Raw genomic sequence first — 24,313 nt, forward strand, 5'->3', positions numbered from 1 at the left:
TCCAGGTAATTTCCTTAGTAGGTGGTGTCAGAGTTCAACATGTGGAAGAAGTCGGAGCTCATGGATGAGAGACTAGTTTCCCACTAGTAATTACCAGTTGGATGGCCGTTCAACTGATTTTTTCTCCATCGTACTCAAAAGTGGTAAATACCACCTTCCCACGTGGTTATGAACGCAGCATCAGTCCACTCGTCTCACCTGTTATCAGGTGGATGGGTTTGCAGCACATATAGGCTATTTATGACGCCACACATTTATTTAAAGAACCTACCGGTGCACCTTGCTGAAGGAAAGGCCTGAGTTAGTTTTGCATGAATGACACTTGTCAAACGGAGCTGGTGGTGACATGCTTACAGGAATCTGGGTCTTCACAAAGCTTCATCCCGGACTCACATAGGACTCAGTGCAGAAGATAAAGATCTCGTGTCATTTCCAGGTAGGTTATGAATGTGCACCGTCTTTTACCTGCTTATTACTGATGTTGTATCGCACAGATCAGATATGTGCCGCTTTCAAAACAACTTGAAAAAAAACGAGCTCTGATTGGGAAAAAATGTTTTGAACTATCATCCAACTCGCTATTCCAAGTCGTTAACTTTTGTATTGAAAGCAGCTATGTTGACGGATGATGAGGAATTTGACAACTGGCCTGGTAATGATGCGATCACGCACTATTGCGACGTTCAAGTACTAGTCGGAACTAAGAAAACTCGGACATTTACGACTGGTTAACTGGTTGAACGCGGCACGTGTATAACTACAACCAGTTAGTAAGTCGGAAATTTCTGAGTTTCCTAGTTCCAACGTCCATCTAAACGTGGCATGTAGGCCCGTATGCCGACGTAATTTTGGCACGGTGGACGAGCAAATACTTATCTCCCTTTACGCAGTGTTTAGCTATCATACAAAGAATCTTGTTAATCACTTGAGAATCGCACTGCTAAAATGCTTGCTCTTGATGTGCAGTCTTTTGAATGCACTGCAGAACAAAATGGAAATTAAAAGTTTGCCTGAGAGAGCAGAATATAAATATGTATTCAAAGTGATATTTTTTGGGGGATTACTGATCAGAATGTATCAAATCAATTCATAGGACTATTGATATTAAATAGTCTCAACATTTCTCCTTCAGCCACATTGGTTTTAGGAATCTAGGTGAACGACAATGTTTCTCCTGTGTGACAGGCAGGGCAGGATAAACCAGTTTTGTTGTGCCTCTTTGTGCTCCCACTCTCTCTCATCAGAAAGGTGGGTTAAGGAGAGTCCTGCATAGGATATCAATTCCATCCTCATACCTCTTAGCATGGTCTGCAAAGTTTGATCGTCTTCAGTGGAGACCAGCCATGAACAAACAAATCCCTTTATAGCAGCAGGATGTCCAGTCTAGTAGTCCTGCTATAATGACATGGACTGCTGGAATTATCTTGTGTGCTAAAGCTACTAGGCCTCTATCTCTACTACCCAGTCAGCGGAACAGTGGATCTGATGGACCAGGTGTCCCGGTCAGGGGTGGGCACTGATGTCACAGACGAGACAGCCTCCATGGGGGAGTACAGGTGGAGCTCTGATGATCATGAGGTAAGATACAGGGAGCCCTTCTGTTTACCTGTCTGTGACTATCATGCACTTACCCCTACATAGTATACACAGGAGGTTGGTGGCACCTTAATTGGGGAGAACAGGCTCGTGGTAATGACTGGAGTGTAATGGTATCAAAAACACCAAACACATGGTTTCCAGGTGTTTGATGCCATTCCCTTTGCTCCGTTCTGGCCATTATTATGAGCCGTTCTCCCCTCAGCAGCCTCCTATAGTATAGCATGCCATGAAGCCTGCCGACTCCCCACTCATACACACATCAACTGTTCCTGCCCTCTAGTGGAGAAGACCATTCTGACTATTCTCTCATGTATTATGTAGACATATCATTAGTAATTGACTTGATGAACTAGTGACAGAACTACATGGGGTGGCAGGTAGCCTAGTGGTTAGTGTGTTGGACTAGTAACCGAAAGGTTGCTGGATCGAATCCTTGAGCTGAAAAGGTACAAATCTGTCGTTCTTCCCCTGAACAAGGCAGTTAACACACTGTTCCTAGGCCGTCATTGAAAATAAGAATTTGTTCATAACTGACTTGCCTAGTTAAATAAAGTTTACATGTAGTTCAACTAGTAATTCAAATCTAGGTAGTGTTTTCAGTGGTTCTTTACTTTGTTTCGCCATGCAGTGGTGTAACTAATTACTGGAACTAGACTAGTTTTTTTGCAAAAATAAAATTTGGGTGAAGTAGGCAATTTCCTTTTGGGCATCAGGCCTGCTTAATTCTCACTTCAAACATCCTTTTTGTGTTTATTAGGCTGAATGACACGTTAATGTACAGTGCCTTCGGAAAGTATTCAGACCCCTTGACTTTTTCCACATTTTGTTACAGCCTTATTCTAAAATGTATTAAATAGTTTCCCCCCCTCAATCTACACACAATACCCCATAATGACAAAGCAAAAAGAGGTTTTTAGAAATGTTGGCAAATGTATTACAAATAAAACTTAAATCACATTTACATAAGAATTCAGACCCTTCACTCAGTACTTTGTTGAAACCCATTTGGCAGCGATTACAGCCTTGAGTGTTCTTGGGTATGACGCTACAAGCTTGGCACACCTATATTTGGGGAGTTTCTCCCATTCTTCTCGGCAGATCCTCTCAAGCTGTCAGGTTAGATTGCGAGCGTTGCTGCACAGCTATTTTCAGGTCTCTCCAGAGATGTTTGATCGGGTTGAAGTCCGGGCTCTGGCTGGGCAACTCAAGGACATTCAGTCTTGTCCCGAAGCCGCTCCTGTGTTCTCTTCGCTGTGTACTTAGGGTTGTTGTCCTGTTGGAAGGTGTACCTTCGCCCCAGTCTGAGGTCCCGTGTGCTCTGGAGGAGGTTTATCAAAGATCTCTCTGTATTTGCTCCGTTCATCTTTGCCTTGATTCTGACTAGTCTCCCAGTCCCTGCCACTGAAAAACATCCACACAGCATGCTACCACCACCATGCTTCACCGTGGGGATGGTGCCAGGTTTCCTCCAAATGTGCCTCTGGCATTTAGGCCAAAGAGTTCAATCTTGGTTTCATCAGACCAGTGTAGCTTGTTTCTCATGGTCTGAGAGTCCTTTAGGTGCCTTTTGGCAAACTCCAAGCGGGCTGTCATGTGCCTTTTACTGAGGAATGGCTTCCGTCTGGCCACTCTACCATAAAGGTCTGATTGGTGGAGTGCTGCAGAGATGGTTGTCCTTCTGGAAGGTTCTTCTATCTCCACAGAGGAACTCTAGAGCTGTCAGTCACTCTTGTTCTTGGTCACCTCCCTGACCAAGGCCCTTCTCCTGATTGCTCAGTTTGGCTGGGAGGCCAGCTCTAGGAAGAGTCTTGGTGATTCCAAACTTCTTCCATTTATGAATGATGGAGGCCACTGTGTTCTTGGGGACCTTCAATGCTGTAGACGTTTTTGGTACCCTTCCTGAGATCTGTACCTCGATACAATCCTGTCTCTGACCTCATGGCTTGGTTTTTGCTCTGACATGCACTGTCAACTGTGGGACCTTTATATAGACAGACAGGTGTGTGCCTTTCCAAATCATGTCCAATCAATTGAATTTACCACAGCTGGACTCCAATCAAGTTGTAGAAACATCTCAAGGATGATCAATGGAAACCAGATGCACCCAAGCTCAAATACGAGTCACAGAGCAAAGTGTCTGAATAGTTATGTAAATTAAGGTATTTCTGTTTATGATTTTTAATACATTTGCTAAAATTTCAACAAAAAAAAAATTTGCTTTGTCATTCTGGGGTATTGTCTAGGTTGCTGAGGATTTAAAAAAAAATAATCCATTTTAGAATAGGGTTGTAACACAGTGGAAAAAGTCAAGGAGTCTGAATACTTTCCGAAGGCACTGTATAACCCCAAACAGATATGCTGTTGCAATTTGTAGTCTATGACATTTCAGATTTACATATAATTTCTCAGGAAGTAGTTTGAATGTAGTGAACGACTTTTTCATAGGGGTAGCTTTAGTGTAGCGTAACTTATTTCGTTGTGAATTAATTGCTTGGTAATAGATATTTTCAGAGTAGCTTCCCCAACACTGACAATGTACAAAGCTTGTGGGGTGATACTGTTTTTCAGCTGCATTAGTGTTCAGTTCTTGGCCTTCTCTGTATTTACTGAATACCGAGAGCATATTGACCAATTGTCAGATTAATATATTCCATATACAGAATAAAAATAACTGAATTCAACAGAGGTTCAGCCAGGATGACCTCTTGTAGTAATTAGTATTCAAATGAGTTTTGATGTGATTCTAATGTTATTTCTGCAGCCTGTTAATCAGAGATCTGACCCTCAGGGCCAGTGTCTGGCCACCCCCCAAGCCCTGCCTGCCCCCACCTACAAACAGAGGGTTGAGGAGTTTAGGAAGCTGTTCAGAGAACTGCCCGAGTCAGAGAGACTCATCGTGGGTGAGTTGTTTGTGTGTGTGTGTGTGTGAGAGAAAATGAGAAAGAGAAGCCAGAAACGGCTCCCCTATCACCATCTCTCAGTAACAAAACATATCGGCACCACTCTCACCAGACTTCCTATATACAGCTTACCTGCATATACCAGCACACCTGTACCTTACCTGTGTCTAAGTGTATACCTGTCTCTTGCTGCGTCCCGTGTATTTTCCCCAGACTACACCTGTGCCCTCCAGAGAGACATTCTACTGCAGGGACGCCTCTACCTGTCAGAGAACTGGCTCTGTTTCTATAGCAATGTGTTTTGGGGGACAAAGGTGAGCTCACACATGAGGGAAAGGAAAAATAAAGGCACAGTTTTCTGTTTAGGGGATGAATTAAATTGGATAATGATATATCGTAAATATGTGTATATATTGCATTATTCTGGTCGTGTTAAGGATGTGCTCTGTGGTCGTAGATAGCCTTGACTCTGAGGGACATCACTGTGCTCTGTGGTCGTAGATAGCCTTGACTCTGAGGGACATCACTGTGCTCTGTGGTCGTAGATAGCCTTGACTCTGAGGGACATCACTGTGCTCTGTGGTCGTAGATAGTCTTGACTTTGAGGGACATCAAGGCCATGTACAGAGAGAAGACCGCACGGCTGATTCCCAACGCCATTCAGATCTGCACAGACTCGGAGAAGGTACAGTCACTCAAACACCACCTGGGTTCTGTTCAATTTCCCTGGATAGATGCACTAACGCCTTGGACCAGAGCTAAGAGACCCTGTGCTTTTCATGGTTTAACCCATCAAGCAACTTTTCATGCTCAAGAGTACAGCTGCAGCACTGACAAAATAACATGCTACTTACCCCTTCTGTCTATCCTCAATGCAAACCAATAGATGGTTATCACTGCAATAATATTAAAGCAAAACTCCACACAAAAACTATATTGTAGTATATCCCAAAAATTTTTGACATGCAAAACATTTTGGGACTAATATTTTTGGGGGAATCATATGAAGCAAAATGCATCATACTGGCTGTATTTCTGTATTTTATTTCAGTAGTTATATATCTTGAAAACTTGATTGCTGATATGCAAAACAGCCAGTTTTGGGGTGGAATTTTAATTTGAACTGAAGCGTCTGTCTCTCTTCTGTACAGTTGTTCTTCACTTCCTTCACGTCCAGAGAGAAGAGTTACCAGGGAGTGTTCCGGATGTGGCAGAACACGCTGATGGACAAGGTGCGGCACAGATCAGCTGACAGCGACCTCATATAACCTCACTTCACTCACTGGGGATGCATCCCAAATGGCACCCTATTCCCTATAAAGTGCACTATTTTTAACCAGGGCCCTGTGCCATATTCAGGACGCACCCTGGGCGTAAAGTACTGTTAGCTATTGCAGGTCCATGGTTCTGTGTATATTGAAACACCATCGGCTTTCCTGTCCAGATAGAGCAGGGTGTTGTATATGGGTTGATGGCTGTCAAAAACACTGGAAATGGGACACCTAGAATGTCCCCTCCTTTCAACACTGAGCCATTTTCCACACCCAGATACAGACCATCCCCTCCCAACACTGTGCCATCTACCACACCCAGTTACAGACTATCCCCTCCCAACACTGTGCCATCTACCACACCCAGTTACACACTATCCCCTCCCAACACTGTGCCATCTACCACACCCAGTTACACACTATCCCCTCCCAACACTGTGCCATCTACCGCACCCAGTTACAGACTATCCCCTCCCAACACTGTGCCATCTACCACACCCAGTTACAGACTATCCCCTCCCAACACTGTGCCATCTACCACACCCAGTTACACACTATCCCCTCCCAACACTGTGCCATCTACCACACCCAGTTACACACTATCCCCTCCCAACACTGTGCCATCTACCGCACCCAGTTACAGACTATCCCCTCCCAACACTGTGCCATCTACCACACCCAGATACAGACTATCCCCTCCCAACACTGTGCCATCTACCACACCCAGTTACAGACTATCCCCTCCTTTCAACACTGAGCCATTTTCCACACCCAGTTACAGACTATCCCCTCCCAACACTGTGCCATCTACCACACCCAGTTACAGACTATCCCCTCCCAACACTGTGCCATCTACCACACCCAGTTACAGACTATCCCCTCCTTTCAACACTGAGCCATCTACCACACCCAGTTACACACTATCCCCTCCCAACACTGTGCCATCTACCACACCCAGTTACAGACTATCCCCTCCCAACACTGTGCCATCTACCACACCCAGTTACACACTATCCCCTCCCAACACTGTGCCATCTACCACACCCAGTTACACACTATCCCCTCCCAACACTGTGCCATCTACCACACCCAGTTACAGACTATCCCCTCCCAACACTGTGCCATCTACCACACCCAGTTACAGACTATCCCCTCCCAACACTGTGCCATCTACCACACCCAGTTACACACTATCCCCTCCCAACACTGTGCCATCTACCACACCCAGTTACAGACTATCCCCTCCCAACACTGTGCCATCTACCACACCCAGTTACACACTATCCCCTCCCAACACTGTGCCATCTACCACACCCAGTTACAGACTATCCCCTCCCAACACTGAGCCATCTACCACACCCAGTTACACACTATCCCCTCCCAACACTGTGCCATCTACCACACCCAGTTACACACTATCCCCTCCCAACACTGTGCCATCTACCACACCCAGTTACAGACTATCCCCTCCCAACACTGTGCCATCTACCACACCCAGTTACACGACTATCCCCTCCCAACACTGTGCCATCTACCACACCCAGTTACACACTATCCCCTCCCAACACTGTGCCATCTACCACACCCAGTTACACACTATCCCCTCCCAACACTGTGCCATCTACCACACCCAGTTACACACTATCCCCTCCCAACACTGTGCCATCTACCACACCCAGTTACAGACTATCCCCTCCCAACACTGAGCCATCTACCACACCCAGTTACACACTATCCCCTCCCAACACTGTGCCATCTACCACACCCAGTTACACACTATCCCCTCCCAACACTGTGCCATCTACCACACCCAGTTACACACTATCCCCTCCCAACACTGTGCCATCTACCACACCCAGTTACACACTATCCCCTCCCAACACTGTGCCATCTACCACACCCAGTTACAGACTATCCCCTCCCAACACTGTGCCATCTACCACACCCAGTTACAGACTATCCCCTCCCAACACTGTGCCATCTACCACACCCAGATACAGTCTATCCCCTCCCAACACTGTGCCATCTACCACACCCAGATACAGACTATCCCCTCCCAACACTGTGCCATCTACCACACCCAGTTACAGTCTATCCCCTCCCAACACTGTGCCATCTACCACACCCAGATACAGACTATCCCCTCCCAACACTGTGCCATCTACCACACCCAGTTACACACTATCCCCTCCCAACACTGTGCCATCTACCACACCCAGATACAGACTATCCCCTCCCAACACTGTGCCACCTACCACACCCAGTTAGTCTATCCCCTCCCAACACTGTGCCATCTACCACACCCAGATACAGACTATCCCCTCCCAACACTGTGCCATCTACCACACCCAGATACAGACTATCCCCTCCCAACACTGTGCCATCTACCACACCCAGTTACAGTCTATCCCCTCCCAACACTGTGCCATCTACCACACCCAGTTACAGTCTATCCCCTCCCAACACTGTGCCATCTACCACACCCAGTTAGTCTATCCCCTCCCAACACTGTGCCATCTACCACACCCAGATACAGACTATCCCCTCCCAACACTGTGCCATCTACCACACCCAGATACAGACTATCCCCTCCCAACACTGTGCCATCTACCACACCCAGTTACAGTCTATCCCCTCCCAACACTGTGCCATCTACCACACCCAGATACAGACTATCCCCTCCCAACACTGTGCCATCTACCACACCCAGATACAGACTATCCCCTCCCAACACTGTGCCATCTACCACACCCAGTTACAGTCTATCCCCTCCCAACACTGTGCCATCTACCACACCCAGATACAGACTATCCCCTCCCAACACTGTGCCATCTACCACACCCAGTTACAGTCTATCCCCTCCCAACACTGTGCCATCTACCACACCCAGTTACAGTCTATCCCCTCCCAACACTGTGCCATCTACCACACCCAGATACAGACTATCCCCTCCCAACACTGTGCCATCTACCACACCCAGTTACAGTCTATCCCCTCCCAACACTGTGCCATCTACCACACCCAGATACAGACTATCCCCTCCCAACACTGTGCCATCTACCACACCCAATTACACACTGCCCCCCCCCCCCCCCTTGCAACACTGTTGTCACCATGGTTTTGGTTGTCTCGACAGCAAGCATTTCTATAGCAAGGGCATTTCTATAAGTAGGAGTTATGTTAAGCACAGATCTAGGATCATCTTCCCCTCACTCAATCCTACCCTTGATAACAAAGTATAAATACGGTAATAAGTTAAACTGACCTTGGCTCTGTGTCTAAAAGTCAACGTGTTCCCGGTAATCACCTATGGAATGGCATTGATCCAGTGAAGTAAATCAACGACTAGATAACTCTGCAACATGGACACTATCTGGTTATCACAGCTCCATGCAACCTATCTGGAGTCCTATGTAGTATGCAAGGCTTTTGTGACTTTACCCTGGCAGACTGCTCTTATCTAATCAATCCTGAATACACACCATGCTCCTCGGACTGGCCCCATGCCCCTAACATTCGGTTATTATGTAGTATACAAGGGGAATAGAATGGCATAATTTAAAAAAATGATGTACTGGCTCTTTTGATAGCAAAGTGGCGATAAAACATTCTAGCACCTAGAATGAATGCAGCCTCTATGGCCAACTAGTGCAATACCCGGAAGACTGTGGACCAAGGGAATTACGCTGTGCAAACAACTCCACAATAACACTAGTGTGGCTCGGGAGTTAGCGGGTGACAGTAAAGTTCAATGACCCCTATAGGTGTGGCTAGGAAGGTTTATTTGCTTAAGACAGAACCTGCCCCCAGGAAAGAGCTGTCTTATTACCTATCCATTCTTCAGGGCAGTCGTTCGCATTACGCCCCAAGAGGCTATTCATCAACCGATCTGATTTTTGTTGTCACTGAACCAGAGTTTTGGCATTCAGTAGAGCTGATATCGAGGCTACGTATCTCTGTATCAATGGGTGGAGCGCTCGTGTTCCAATTGTCGGGCTGAGGGCGCTAGGACTTCCTGATTGTTTTGTGACAGCGTACAGGTTATTACAGTTCAGTCCAGAGACCAGAACAGAGTAATGGCTACAGAGAAGTAAGTAAAACATCTTTTAAAATGGTTATTTTGACTTGATTGGTAACAAGTGACTGATTATTCATCTAAATTATGATCAGGTGTGTGTAATTTGGATTGAAGAAACTGGTTCTATATGGGGCTTGCTTGAATGGATTCTGTTGCATGGGCAGGGCTGGATTTGGGGCCCCGGGGCACCTACTATATTTGCATTTATTTTTTTAAGCTAATCTGCAATTCTACATATTTTCTCATGGCTTATGACGTGTTTTATATGCTGTCTTGGGGGCCTCTGACCTCCAGGGCAGGTGCCCTGCGTGCCTGTTCGTAAATCTATCCCTGTGCGTAGGAAATCAATCATAATAAATGGGTTTTTTGAACGATTGAACATACTCAAAATACATCTACATTTAAACATTTACTTATTATTCTCCCTCCATATAGTTTAAAAAATATACTTTGTTTGTTTATGGACACTATGACAAACACAATCTACACTCAGCAAAAAAAGAACGTCTTCTCACTGTCAACTGTGCTTATTTTCAGCAAACTTAACATGTGTAAATATTTGTATGAACATAAGATTCAACCACTGAGACATAAACTGAACAAGTACCACAGACATGTGACTAACAGAAATTTACTAATGTGTCCCTGAACAAAGGGAGGGGGGTCAAAATCAAAAGTAACAGTCAGTATCTGGTGTGGCCACCAGCTGCATTAAGTACTGCACAGTACAGACATTGCAATTTATTGCCACATCTGCAGTCCTCACGCCTCCTTGCAGCATGCCTAAGGCACATTCATGTAGATGAGCAGGGACCCTGGGCATCTTTCTTTTTGGTGTTTTTCAGAGTCAGTAGGAAGGCCTCTTTATTGTACTAAGTTTTCATAACTGTGACCTTAATTGACTACCGTCTGTAAGCTGTTAGTGTCTTAACGACCGTTCCACAGATGCATGTTCATTAATTGATTATAGTTCATTGAACAAGCATGGGAAACGGTGTTTAAACCCTTTACAATGAAGATCTGTGAAGTTATTAGGATTTTTACAAAATATCTTTGAAAGACAGGGTCCTGAAAAAGGGCCGTTTCTTTTTTTTGCTGACTTTATTTTGTAGCTATTAGTCAATAGCTATAGGCTACAATTTTTACTAAGCAAGGAAGCAGCCATCGTCTTAGCGTCAGTTCTTTATATAATTGTTTCTTAAGCGCTAATCTACAGTGAGTTGATTTTTGATATCTTGTGACATCAGTGTGGAGCAGGTTAGGGCTGTTTTGTTTGGTTGAAACTAAGACTGGAGGTGATGTGAGATTCCTGCACAGGTGGAAAATGGTTGTCATGTTGGGAAGCCAGACAGAGGAATTAATCCTCATGATTTTGACTATTGAGATTCAGCTCTTGCAAGCTATAGCCTACAAGCATCTGATGGATGATGGAACTGTGTACACTGAAATCAGTTGCTTTTCCATGATATCAAAAATCTAATCAAGCCCCACTGTTTGCTGTGTGCCAACCTCCGTTCCACCCAATTAAACCCCATCTCTCCTCTGTCCTCTCTCTCCTAGCCACTGACTAGTCTGGAGCTGTGGCTGGTGGTCAAGCAGCACTATGGTAATGACCTGGGCCTGAGCCATGAAGAAATGGAGAGTCTACAGGGATCAGCAGAATCAACCACGCAGACACACACCAGGTAAGGACTAGGAGGACTCTTCATCTATCAATCTAATCTAATACGCAATGGTGAAAAGCATGCATTCACCTACATCTGTCTAACTGACACATTTCTTTAATCTGTTTCCCCATCTGGTCCCTGGCAGCCTGACCATGAGGCCCGGTGGAGAGGACTCTGGGAGGCTGGAAAGGCCGTCTACTCTGCGCCTCCAGCCAGGGGATCAGGGCTCCTTTGAGCCCAACACGACCCAGGGAGAGGACCTACCCTCACCCCTCGGACAGAGCACCGCCAATTCGAGGAATGCGGTACGACACCTGCCATGTTAACGTCACAAAAGGCTTGAATGATATTAAGTGATCTCTGTAGAGGCATACTGTCTCCATATTGTTTCTTCATTGTCTGAGTTTTGCAAGTGAAGGACGAGTCCCATTGATGGCATACACGTACATAGCAAGGCTTCCATAGCCAGAGTGACAGAAAGAGTGCCATTGTGTTTGTGTCCTACAGGATGATGCTCACAGCACCTCGTCTCAGTGCACTCCTGACCCATCACTGGACCGCTCTGCCCCGGAGAGGGTCTCCAAGCGCTCAGAGCTCTCTCTGGACCTCAACACTAACCTGGACCACTTCTCTGAACAGAGTGGCTCGGAGAGTGCAGAGGAGGGTGAGAATGATTCCCAAATGTGTTTGTTAAATGCATGCATCTTTAGAGTATGTGTTTGTGTGATGCTATTGACCCCATCTTAGATGTGTTTTCAGAGGCATTCCTCAGATCATGTTAACCCCCCTCCCTGTGTATCTTATAGAGGAGAGGGTGTGTGTCTCTGAGCAGCAGGGCAGGCTCTATGTAAACAAGGTCTTCAACATCAGTGCAGAGAAGATGTTTGAGCTGCTCTTTACCGACTCCCACTTCATACGAAGATTCATGAACGCCAGGAAGATCACCAGTGAGTCATCACCCCATCCACTCAACACTCCCTGTTATGTCACAGTCCTCAACACTCCCTGTTATGTCACAGTCCTCTGATTAGGATGGATTACTCATCACAAGCTATCTTTTTAATGTGAATGCCAGAGAGTTGTTGTCATTTCTAAATTGGGGATGTGCACAATGAGGAGCCACAGTGGCTCCCGGATCTGCATGCAGTACCCACACATGCTGTCAAAGCCTTTTGGGGGCCCTAAGTGAAAATTTGTTGGGAGGGCCCCTCTGCCTTACTAAGCAATGGTGGAGGGGCAGAGAGAAATGTGCAGTTTTACAGAAGGTTTGCTGCAATTCTACACAGTTTGCCATGGGGCAGAGAAATACACTTTCCAGTTTTAAATATATCTGAGTGAGAGTGACTAACAAAATGTAATGGGGCCCCCCCAGTCAGTTATTTGTCCATGATTGCTTGAAGTTTAGATTGGTAAATGAATCTATAAAATGTTAGCTGGCTTGGCTAGACAAGTGACTGACATAAGAGAAACTGCGGATGTACAAGCAAATGTTGAAATTTAGTTGAGACCCCGACTGAGTATTTTTGGGGGGAGGAGATTGAGCCGCAGGCCTACAAAAGGGGGGCCGTATGTGTCCATCCCTGGTCTAAATTATGTGTTTGTGCGTGTGTGTGAAATAATTCAAACCTTTCCATCTCAGTGCAGTACCAAATAGAATAATAGGTGTGTTTTGTTAACCTATGTGTGATTGTCTTCAGATGCCAGCTTTGCCCCGTGGCAGAGTGAAGCGTCAGGCGCCATGAAGAGGAGTCTCAATTACACCATCGCCATCACCAACCCTCTGGTGGGCAAGTTCTCCACCGCCACAGAGAACCAGGTGAGCCCAGGTCTGCAGGGTGTGTGTTTCTAGTAGTGTGTTTTCCAGAGTGTGTAACTCTGTTGTCCTATCAGATCCTGTACAAGGAATCCAGGGAAGGTCAGTACTACCTCGTCGACGCGGAGGTCTACACACACGACGTCCCGTACCACGACTACTTCTACACTCAGAACCTCTACTGTATCATCCGCCACTCCAAACACAAGTGTCGACTCAGGTGAGCAGCAGTGACAACACACCCTTCAGACATTTAATATTTGCTCGGTTTACTTTAGTGTGAAGACTTTCAGGGTATTGGGGTTGAGTTTCTCATTGTGGTCAGTCTCAATGTTCAGTGCAAAGGTGCCTTTACATGTTTCCCACTGGGCACAGATGTCAATTCAATGTCTATTCCATGTCGGTTCAACCGACTTTCACTGAACTGATGTGAAAACAAGGTTCATTCAACCAGTGTGTGCCCAGTGGGTTTTGTGTGTCAAAGACCAATAACCTTTAGGCAAGGTAAATTCACTTCCACATATTGCTGGCCTATGTACTGTTGGTTCTCGCTGGTAGCTATTGGTCAGTCTGAATCAGTTCCTGATTACAGAGAAAGAAAATCAGCAGTGTTTGGTACTTGAGAGTTTGTGGTGACTAATTACCCATGTAACAGATTCAATTACAACTGTAGAGTTGCTGTGCTGATGTTGTTCAGGGTGTATACTGATGTGAAGTATAAGAAGCAGCCGTGGGGGCTGGTCAAGTCCTTCATCACCAAGAACTCCTGGAGTGGCCTGGAGGACTACTTCAGACACCTGGGTGAGTAGCAGCCCTGGAGATCTCTTCACTCTTCTTTCTCCCACGCCATCTTTCAGAATATCTCTCTCTCCTTCTCGCTTGGCTAATCTCTGAGTGCATCTTCCTCTGAGAGCGTGTCTTTCTGCCTCTCCATGTCACGTCTCCTCCTCTCTCTGGTGCTCGTTGTCGGTAGTTTACTCATTATTACGCACACCTGTCACCATCGTTACGCGTACCTGCGCCTCATGAGACTCACCTGGACTCATCACCTTCCTGATTATCTCCCCTATATCTATCACTCCCTTTGGTTCTTTCCCCAGGTGTTATTGTTTGTTTCATGTCTGTACGCTACTCGTGTTTCTTGTTTTGTTCTATGTTTGTTTATTAAATTCACTCCCTGTACTTGCTTCCCGATTTGTTAGTGTACGCGTGACACTACACTTTCTCCAATGAGTCTCTGCCTGTGAGTGTGTTGGGTTGGCCATAATAGACTCCTGCTCTCTCTAAGTATGTTGCTGCTTCACTGGTTTCTGTCCACTGCTATCTGCTCTCCTATACTGTATAACGACCCGCCTCTGTCACCCGCTCTCCTATACTGTATAACGACCCGCCTCCGTCACCCGCTCTCCTATACTGTATAACGACCCGCCTCCGTCACCCGCTCTCCTATACTGTATAACGACCCGCCTCCGTCACCCGCTCTACTATACTGTATAACGACCCGCCTCCGTCACCCGCTCTCCTATACTGTATAACGACCCGCCTCCGTCACCCGCTCTCCTATACTGTATAACGACCCGCCTCCGTCACCCGCTCTCCTATACTGTATAACGACCCGCCTCCGCCCCTCACCCGCTCTCCTATACTGTATAACGACCCGCCTCCGTCACCCGCTCTCCTATACTGTATAACGACCCGCCTCCGTCACCCGCTCCAGTCTCGTCAGAGTAGATCTGAATCAAAGCCCTGCACTCACACAGATTGCACGGCAGTCCTCTCTACATTACCCTTACCACCTCTGTTAGTCATTTATCCACCCCCTTCTTCCAAGACATTTAACCTGACTTTTCCTTTCACCCTATAATGTCATCACAGAATCGGAGCTGATGGAAGAGGAGGCGGAGCTGAACCAGGGAGGCGGAGACCCCGGTAAGACAATTGGCGGGCTGCGTCACCGGCGGAGAAGGACATTCAGTCGGACACTACAGGAGCACCTGAAACCCAGCAACCAGTACAGGCCCGACCTAGATCCTCACAGAGAGGGCAACACGGGTACATGTACTTCTGTTATTTAGCCCTGGACAACCATCTTCTGCACACATGGATAACATTACATATACTATACAAACAATCAGTAATCAATCGCATGACTTGATCACCTACAAAATGCACAGTCATCCATCTTCCAGTCAAGCTGTGTCTCCTATAATGATTTTCTGTCCCCGGTTGTGTGTCAGATCCCATGGATATGAAGGGTCCACAGTGGAACGTTTCTACCATCGTCGCTGGGATGAGCATCATGTAAGTCAACACTCAAAGCGCATCGCTGTAAATCAGCATGCAACTTCTCAATTGTCTGAGTACATTCTGCTCCATGAGCTCAAACAGTACTTAAGCGTGTGTGTATTTGCAGTATATTAGCCAGGTGTTTGTTGAACTGAAATAATCAGAAACCGTACTGCCTCCTCTCTCTCTTCCCAGTATGCTGATCCTAACAGTACTGAACCTGGGTCTGTTCTTTAAGCTGTGGGCCATGGAGGACGTGGTCACACGCGTGTACCTGAGCACCAAGAACCGCCTCCGGGAGAGGACCGAGAGCAGGTAGGCTGCTGCACACTGAGTGAAAGCCTACGCTTATTTCTCTCTGGGTGGCTGTGGCCTTGTGGGAGGACTGAAGGGACTTTTCTGACCAGCATCCCATTGACAGCCCGACTACTCAAAATCTATAACCTAACCTTAAGCAAACCCCTAATCTAACTTTAACCAATTTGAACAAATGAAATATTGGTCTGGTCAGCCACATCCCCTTAGTTTTACCTGACTTGGAAGCATCCTTTCCTTCTCCATTCTTTGGCGTAATCACTGCTCTGACGATTGGGTTGGTGTGAGCTATGTTGAGGAGTTCTCTCTCCTGTTGTCTATGTCCGTCTCCTCAGTTTTGCCCCAGACTTCAGCCCCGGACCGGCCCCTCCACACAGGACCAGAGAGGAGACGCTGCTGCTGAAAGCTGTTCTACAGGACTCCATCAACCTACTGGAGCAGGTGAGCCAGATGACCAGCTGTGTTGGTGTGTCAGTGTCACAGCCTCCCAGGTGACCCCAGCAGGTGTATCTGGACGGTCATTGACCGTTTTCTTCCTCTTTTCTCTACAGCTCCGCTGCTCTCTATTGGTGCTTCAGCAGAACTTTGTAACCAATAGGACAGCAACGCCTCAGTGACGCCGTCACACCTTGTGATCTCACTATGCCCCTGGGGTCGTAAAGGCTACAGGGATGTGCCTCAGGACTCACTCTCCCAAGCAGGGGTGTTGCTATAGGGACTACTCACACACCGACTACTTGTTACTAAGAGCAACAACAGTACAAGTTCCAGGGCCATTGATCGTGTGTTACCAGGTGGATGGATGTTTTTAATGTTCAACTGTTGGTCCTGCGCTGTGGAGGAAGAGAATGGTTCCCAACCATCACCAACACTGGGAGGCGACTGTTGGACTTGGGTTTATGTGAGGTTCTATTGTCTGTTGGGTTAGGGAGTACTTTATTCTTCCTTAATGTTCTGGGGTTACGGTGATTAAGTTGAAGATCTTCTGGACTACTATATGTTCCTTGCAGTCCCAGCATGCCTCACTGCGTACCCCTTCCATTGCCAAGCTAATCACAGCAGATGAGCCAATTATGCTATAGAAATAAATCCCAACGTAAGATTTTTACTTTTTGCACAGGTGCCTTGTGTACTTTTTATGTTTTTTAGATTTTATTTCGAATATTTTTTTTCAATTAGAAAATACTTTGAATGTAATTTATTAATATTTGGATGGCCGTGGGTTTCTGCTCGTGTAAATGTGAATAATTATGTTGTTTTGGATTGACAGATGACACATTTTAAAGACATCAATCTTTGGGTGGTTTGTGGTTTCGCAGCTGGTTTGTAAATATACAGCAGAGCTTAATATCAGTGTTGTATTTAGAAGGGTGTAATGTTCTGAACACTGCAGATAGAAATGCCTTCTATAAAGCTGTCATGAATCCTTATTCTACATGATGGAGAAGCATGTTTGTTCTACATAATATAGTTCTATCTGAACCTTCTGTAACGTTGCACCCCACTGAACACACGCCCAGGTGAACTTTCTCAGGACTAATTGGTTAGAGCTAAAATATGCAAATAATAATACTGATTGCATTTTGTTAATTACGTTAAAGTCCTGATGACTGTTCCATATACAGTAAGCTAAATTAAGAGGGTTAGTGACTGTTCTGTAATTCATGTTAATTCCACATGATAGTAAAACAAACCCATTCAGGAAGCCACGTCACTCAAACACTGCACTGCTTATGTGTACACCCACTATAAGAATGTGAGCAGCACAAGTTTGAGTGGATTCTGATTCACACTACTGCCTTGTTAGCTTTGTTTTTATTGTTAATCACTATTTACTTTTTCTCAAGCAAATACCACTCGTTGTGTGTGTGGTAAAACGTCATATTGTATGTAAAACCCATCCTTGTTCTATAATTGCACGGGAATCTTCCATAGTTTTGTTTGTTTACATTGCATGAGTGTAAACTATGGCATGTGAATAGTTTAAAAGGGTACACACTAACATTTGTTTTCCACACTATCCCTATATGAAGTTGAATTATGTTGGCTATTTTGCACATTTGTAAGACAGATGTACTGTATTGATGCTTTGAATAAAGAAACCATATTTCTCCACATATTATTGTCAATGTGGGGTGGGTGTCACGCTTGTGTGTAGGAATGGACCAAAGCGCAGCGTGGGTAGAGTGGGTATTATTCCACATATTTTATTTAAATGTGAAACTATGCAAGACATACAAACCGTGACGAGGTGCAAGTAACTCAAAATAATCTCCCACAGAATAAAGGTGGGAAAAACATAAATATGATCCCCAATTAGACACAATCGATGACCAGCTGCCTTTACTTGGGAATCATACTAAAACCCCAACATAGGAAAAATAAACTAGATAAACCCCCAGTCACGTCCTGACCATCTCTACCATAGAAAATAAGACCACCCTATGGTCAGGATGTGACAGTGGGGGTATGGCATGCTAAAAGCGCTGACTGCACAATCAGCATAACCCATCTTTCTACCTTTATCCTATATTCTCTGGGGAGGGTACATAACAGGATTTACTAACCACATGTGAGTAAAGTGTGTTAGGGGTTACTTCACTTTGTTTAAATACCACCATGCATTTGTGCTGGCAGTCTGAAGGTGAGTGGTTTGTTAGTGTTGGTCTCTTGGGACCATGCACAGATAAACCCCCCTGTGTTTCCATTGTCCGTGAAGTATTTGTACCAGCTCCAGAAGTCTGATGCTGCATATTCCATAACTGTAGTTGAGCGAAGTCCTTAAAGGTAGACTCCAAGAGCTGAAGTAAACCACATGGTGTCTGTCCTCCGCTGTTTTGGCTAAAAGCGTGTGTGAGTGAAATCTTGCATCTCGATATCTGGGGTGCTGCTCGAGGCAATGTCATTTGCTAAGTCTACCTTTAATGTGTAAGAGCACCCACTGTCTTTCAAAATGAATAGGCATTATTGTGGCTGTTGAAATCAACTTGGTTAGAAGAGACAAGTGTTTTAATTTACCGCGGGAGTAAAGACTTTTGACCCAATCCACCTTGCTTCCTAGATCATAGGAAATCCACCATAGCGCAACCCCTCACCGTCAGACAGGAGCCTTACACGGAACCCAAACCGGCTGTGCACGTGCGCTATCATGCATACATTTATTTTGTCCCCCTACACCAAACGCGATCACGACACGCAGGTTAAAATATCAAAACAAACTCTGACATTAATTTGGGGACAGGTCGAAAAGCATTAAATATGAATGGCAATTTTTGCTAGTTAGCTTGCACTTGCTAGCTAATTTGTCCTATTTAGCTAGCTTGCTGTTGCTAACTAATTTGTCCTGGGATATAAACATTGACTTATTTTACCTGAAATGCACAAGGTCCTCTACTCCGACAATTAATCCACACATAAAACGGTCAACCGAATCGTTTCTAGTCATCTCTCCTCCTTCCAGGCTTTTTCATCTTTGAACTTGTATGGTGATCAGCATCTACAAGTTCATAGTATTATGACAACCTGCAAAACATTTCATCTTTCAATCACCCACGTGGGTATAAACAATGAGGAGATGGCACGTGGGTACCTGCTTCTATAAACCAATGAGGAGATGGGAGAGGCAGGACTTTCAGCACGATCTGCGTCAGAAATAGAACTGACTTCTATTTTTGCCCTTGGCAACGCAGACGCTCGTTGGCGTGCGCGAGCAATGTGGGTGCAATCATTGAATAACATGGATTTCAAAATGTATTTTGCGACGTGTCAGGTCTGGTCAGCATGTTAGCTCTCCAGTTGATCGGTTACATTTAGCCAACAACTTGGCGTTGGACCCAAAGAGCTTTCAAGTTAGGCTATAATAAGCTTAATGTTCGCTTATTTCATTGAACACGGTATTGTTGATACAGTAGGCCTACCTTGTCTTGATGCACACTGGTAAAAGTTCACCTACGGAAAGGGTTACCCCCTCTATTGACGTCAGAAGTCTGATGGAGAAAGAAACTTGCCCTGCCGCTCTGTAAACAGGAGAGGCAGGATTGCCTGTCAAGATTACTCCAGCGACGGAGGAGGTATATTTGAAGACCTCGCTTTTAATACAAAACATACCATCGGAGATGAGCAGCCTTTTGAAAGGGTTAAATGGAGCGACTATAGGGTTCCGGTGCACAATAGTATCGCGCGGTCTGGGATTGGCTATGTAATTACTTTTATGTCGGAAGGGAGTCGACAAATACTGTACCTTGTTGGATTGACAACACTGTTGGGCAGGTAGCCTAAATCAGTTGCATATCTAGGCTACATTCAGTTGAATATGTTTAGGCATGTACGGTTGCGAACAACGTTGTCTGTGACCGCTGGCCAGTCTGTCATTTCCGCGACAGTTCAGTATGCAGTTTCTAATGTAGCCCAGCCTACAGTTTTTGTAAGGAAGTAGCCCATATGATTCGTTTTCAGCAAACTACACGAATACTGGTAGGTTATGCTATTTCCCATTACACGTGACATGTTTGTAGTTAACAATAGGGTTATTAAGTATAGACTCAACTGGTAACCGCTAATCTTTACGCATGTAACGATACTTCGTATCAACTTTCAAGACGGTGACATTTTATCCAGGGCTGTAGGGTTAAGGCAGACAATCGTCTGCTACAGCATTCAGATAGGCTACATTCACTATTCCCTGGGTTAACTTAGGGGAGGAAAAACATGGGCTTCATTTTCTAGGAAATTTTTAACAATTGAGCTAGGAAAGGCATTTACTACCCTTGGCCCGCGAATGCCACAGCGGATGTGACATTTGATACGCACAAGTCTTCACGGACTGGCTGGCAGACACACCTGTCTGTCGCCCCGCTGTCGAGCCCATATCGGTAGCAGTGACCTCTGCGTAAAAGTGCATTGGATACCACCGAGAAACGAGCCCCACCCGTCTCCGGTTGGGATTTTCAATGACAGCCAATGCCACAGAGCTAATACAGAAGCCCCCTACAAGTTCCTCTTGCCTCCCTCATTTACAGATATCTCTCAGAGATAAATACTAATGGTGACTGTTTGTAGGCACAAAATCCGCCATGGTTCATTGGACAAAGCCCAGAGCCGCAGGAAGTAGGGGTGCTGCCCCCTGAAACTGCACTGGGCCTTTACTAGTCCTGTATTAGTGGACCGATATAGCTGTCTGTAGCGTAGTCAAAATTATTTGTCAGTATTCAGCCATGATTACTACAAGTTTAGATAGCTGGCTAGACTAACTACCAATCTAAAAATGATTCACCAGTCCCTGACACATTTATCTATCTATCTGCACCGCCATGAGAATAGGACACACAAACACAACACTCTCTCTCACCCCTCATCTCCATCCCTTCCTGTTGGCTCATTCCCCACAGGAGACTGAACACTTTCCAGGCTGATTGGCTGTCCGTCATGAAGAAGCGAGCCAGTAAGGCGTTGGAGTTGGATGAGCCTCTGTGCTGCTGTGAGTATGTGGACCGACAGGGGGAGCGGAGCCATGTGGCAGCCTGCTGCTGTGACTGTGAGGACCTGGACGATGCCTGTGACAGGTGAGGGAGTGGCTTACCCGTCTACGGCCAGTTACCTTCACACTCTTAGCTAATGGTTCTTCATCCAGTTTGGTATCGCATCAGAAAGTGAATGTCTGCTTCTCTCCCTCAGATGGTTGAAAAAAGAGCCCCAGAAGGCCAACTCACTGTCCCATCTGGTTACTGTGATGACCGACCGCCTCCGTGTTCCATGGTTCTGGGGCGGAGCCCGGCGTGTCGACCTATCGGTGCTCCCCCCGCTGCTCCTACTTCCTGTCCTCCTACATGTCGCAGCCCTTCACTTCCTGTTGGGTATAGTTGTTCTGACTGCTCTACCGGTCCTGGTTCTATGGTACTACTACGTCACCCACCGCAAGAAGGGCCGGACCCTGTTCTTCCTCAGCCTGGCCCTGTTCTCCCTGGGCTACATGTACTACCTCTTCCTCACCGAGGTCTTCCCCAGGGGGGGTGTAGGGCTGACCCAGTTGGGCACAGTGACCCTGGGGGTGGCCCTGACTCTGGCCGCCCTTGTCCACACCAAGAGAGAACCTGGCTACGTATGGCCACACCCGGCTGACGTCCACAGCACAGTGACCTATCACAGCCCTCCACCGGACAGAGACCCCGGCCACAACGGGGTCGGGCAGGAAGTAGTGCTAGCCAATCGGGGTAGTGGGTCGGAGCAGCAGGGCCAGGGGGTGGAGCAGATGGATAGTGGGCGGAGCAGGAACTGGTGCTCTGTGTGCAGAGTTTTGCGGCCCCCCAGGGCGGGACACTGCAGAATCTGTGACATCTGTGTCCGGCGGCTCGACCACCACTGTGTCTGGTGGGTCCCATTAAAACACCTGTCTGCCTGGACACACAGGAGGCTCGTCTGTCATTTATTACACAGCCACGTCAAAGCAATGTCTCCGCAGTGTCATGACAGACCTAAGAAGCAATGTCTTAGCAATTATCAGTGACATTCTCTTGTCTCTGTCATCAGCCATAGGCCTGTGTGTCTGAGAAACAAACTGATCTGTAACACACACAATCGTGCAAAAATGATAACCTTCAAACCCTTTAGACGTGTATGTGTGTGTGTTTGGTGTAATCATGGGTTCTAAGTACATCTTACAGTTGAAGTTGGAAATGTACATACACCTTAGCCAAATACATTTAAACTCAGTTTTTCACAATCCTGACATTTAATCCAAGTAAAAATTCCCTGTCTTAGGTCAGTTAGGATCACTACTTCATTTTAAGAATGTGAAATGTCAGAATAATAGTAGAGTGATTTATTTCAGCTTTTATTTCTTTCCTCACATTCCCAGTGGGTCAGAAGTTTACATACCGTAATTTCCGGACTATAAGCCGCACCTTTTTTCCCAGGCTTTGATCCTCGCGGCTTAATATATGGATTTTTCCCGCTTTCAATTTTTTCCCCCCCCAAAAAACACATTCTGTGACGTGCTCAGTTTTTTGGCGGCATGAAGCTTTCATTAGACCAATGAAATTGCCGAACGGGTTAAGGTCAAACAACTTTTGTTTACTGTTTAGATTAAATCGAGCGCTCTCAAACTTCCCATCATTCTGATTACGGTAGTCATTTTGTCACCCTCATCATGGCAAAGACACGGAGAAATGCATATGATGCAGCTTTCAAGTTGAAGGCGATTGATCTGGCTGTTGGAAAAGGAAATAGAGCTGCTGCACGGGAGCTTGGTCTTAATGAGTCGATAAGACGTTGGAAACAGCAGCGTGAGGAATTGACTCAGTGCAAAAAGACAACTAAAGCTTACTGCTAATTTTAAATTTTTTGTTACAAGCCGTGTTTCGTTAAAGCCTATTTATTTTTGTTACAAGCCGTGTTTCGTTAAAGCCTATTTATTTTTCTTACAAGCCGTGTTTCGTTAAAGCCTGTGTAAAGTTCATTTGTTTCAATGTACCGGTAGGCACCTGCGGCTTAGACATGTGCGGCTTATTTATGTTCAAAATAATATATATATTTTTTAATTCAGTGGGTGCGGCTTATATTCAGGTGCGCTCAATAGTCCGGAAATTACGGTACTCAATTAGTATTTGGTAGCATTGCCTTTAAATTGTTTAACTTGGCTTAAAGATTTTGGGTAGCCTTCCACAAGCTTCCCACAATAAGTTGGGTGAATTTTGGCCCATTCCTCCTGACAGCTGGTGTAACTGAGTCAGGTTTGTAGGCCTCCTTGCTCACTCACGCTTTTTTAGTTCTGCCCACAAATTTCATATAGGCTTGAGGTCAGGGCTTTGTGATGGCCACTCCAATACCTTGACTTTGTTGTCCTTAAGCCATTTTGCCACAACTTTGGAAGTATGCTTGGGGTCATTGTCCATTTGGAAGATCCATTTGTGACCAAGCTTTAACTTCCTGACTGATGTCTTGAGATGTTGCTTCAATATATCCACAATTTTCCTACCTCATGATGCCATCTATTTTGTGAAGTGCACCAGTCCCTCCTGCAGCAAAGCACCCCCACAACATGATGCTGCCACCCCTGTGCTTCACGGTTGGGATGGTGTTCTTCGGCTTGCAAGCGTCCCCCTTTTTCCTCCAAACATAACGATGGTCATTATGGCCAAACAGTTCTATTTTTGTTTCATCAGACCAGAGGACATTTATCCAAAAGGTACGATCTTTGTCCCCATGTGCAGTTGCAAACCGTAGTCTGGCTTTTTAATGGCGGTTTGGAGCAGTGGCTTCTTCCTTGCTGAGCGGCCTTTCAGGTTATGTCGATATAGGACTCGTTTTACTGTGGATATAGATACTTTTGTACCGGTTTCCTCCAGCATCTTCACAAGGTCCTTTGCTGTTGTTCTGGGATTGATTTG

General features: G+C 45.8%; 2 protein-coding genes across 5 annotated transcripts; both read left to right on the forward strand.

The window, feature by feature from the left end:
* Positions 1 to 198: 198 nt before the first annotated feature.
* LOC106590473 (protein Aster-C-like) lies at positions 199 to 18,046 on the forward strand. 4 transcript variants are annotated; one of them, XM_014181537.3, is made up of 18 exons: positions 199 to 436; positions 1,466 to 1,578; positions 4,361 to 4,499; positions 4,713 to 4,813; positions 5,089 to 5,184; positions 5,651 to 5,731; positions 11,409 to 11,533; positions 11,661 to 11,820; positions 12,023 to 12,179; positions 12,322 to 12,462; positions 13,213 to 13,331; positions 13,406 to 13,548; positions 14,026 to 14,129; positions 15,204 to 15,380; positions 15,566 to 15,629; positions 15,810 to 15,929; positions 16,265 to 16,370; positions 16,481 to 18,046. In XM_014181537.3, the coding sequence occupies exons 2-18, from the start codon at positions 1,486 to 1,488 to the stop codon at positions 16,544 to 16,546; spliced, it is 1,992 nt and encodes a 663-aa protein (XP_014037012.1). In that variant the 5' UTR covers positions 199 to 436; positions 1,466 to 1,485; the 3' UTR covers positions 16,547 to 18,046. The 4 variants fall into 4 exon arrangements, with proteins under 4 accessions (XP_014037012.1, XP_014037016.1, XP_014037014.1 ...); XM_014181541.3 differs by having other exon boundaries at positions 4,388 to 4,499; XM_014181539.3 differs by having other exon boundaries at positions 224 to 436; positions 1,245 to 1,578.
* A 1,876-nt stretch (positions 18,047 to 19,922) lies between these two features.
* On the forward strand, positions 19,923 to 22,530 carry zdh23 (Probable palmitoyltransferase ZDHHC23). Its single transcript, NM_001146571.1, is given in 3 exon segments — positions 19,923 to 19,999; positions 21,317 to 21,490; positions 21,603 to 22,530. Coding segments are annotated over 2 exon segments (966 nt in total). The 5' UTR covers positions 19,923 to 19,999; positions 21,317 to 21,353; the 3' UTR covers positions 22,432 to 22,530.
* The last annotated feature ends 1,783 nt before the right edge of the window (positions 22,531 to 24,313 follow it).

The sequence above is a fragment of the Salmo salar genome, chromosome 29, assembly GCF_965601325.2.
Source record: "Salmo salar chromosome 29, fSalSal1, whole genome shotgun sequence".
Classification (NCBI taxonomy): Eukaryota; Metazoa; Chordata; class Actinopteri; order Salmoniformes; family Salmonidae; genus Salmo; species Salmo salar.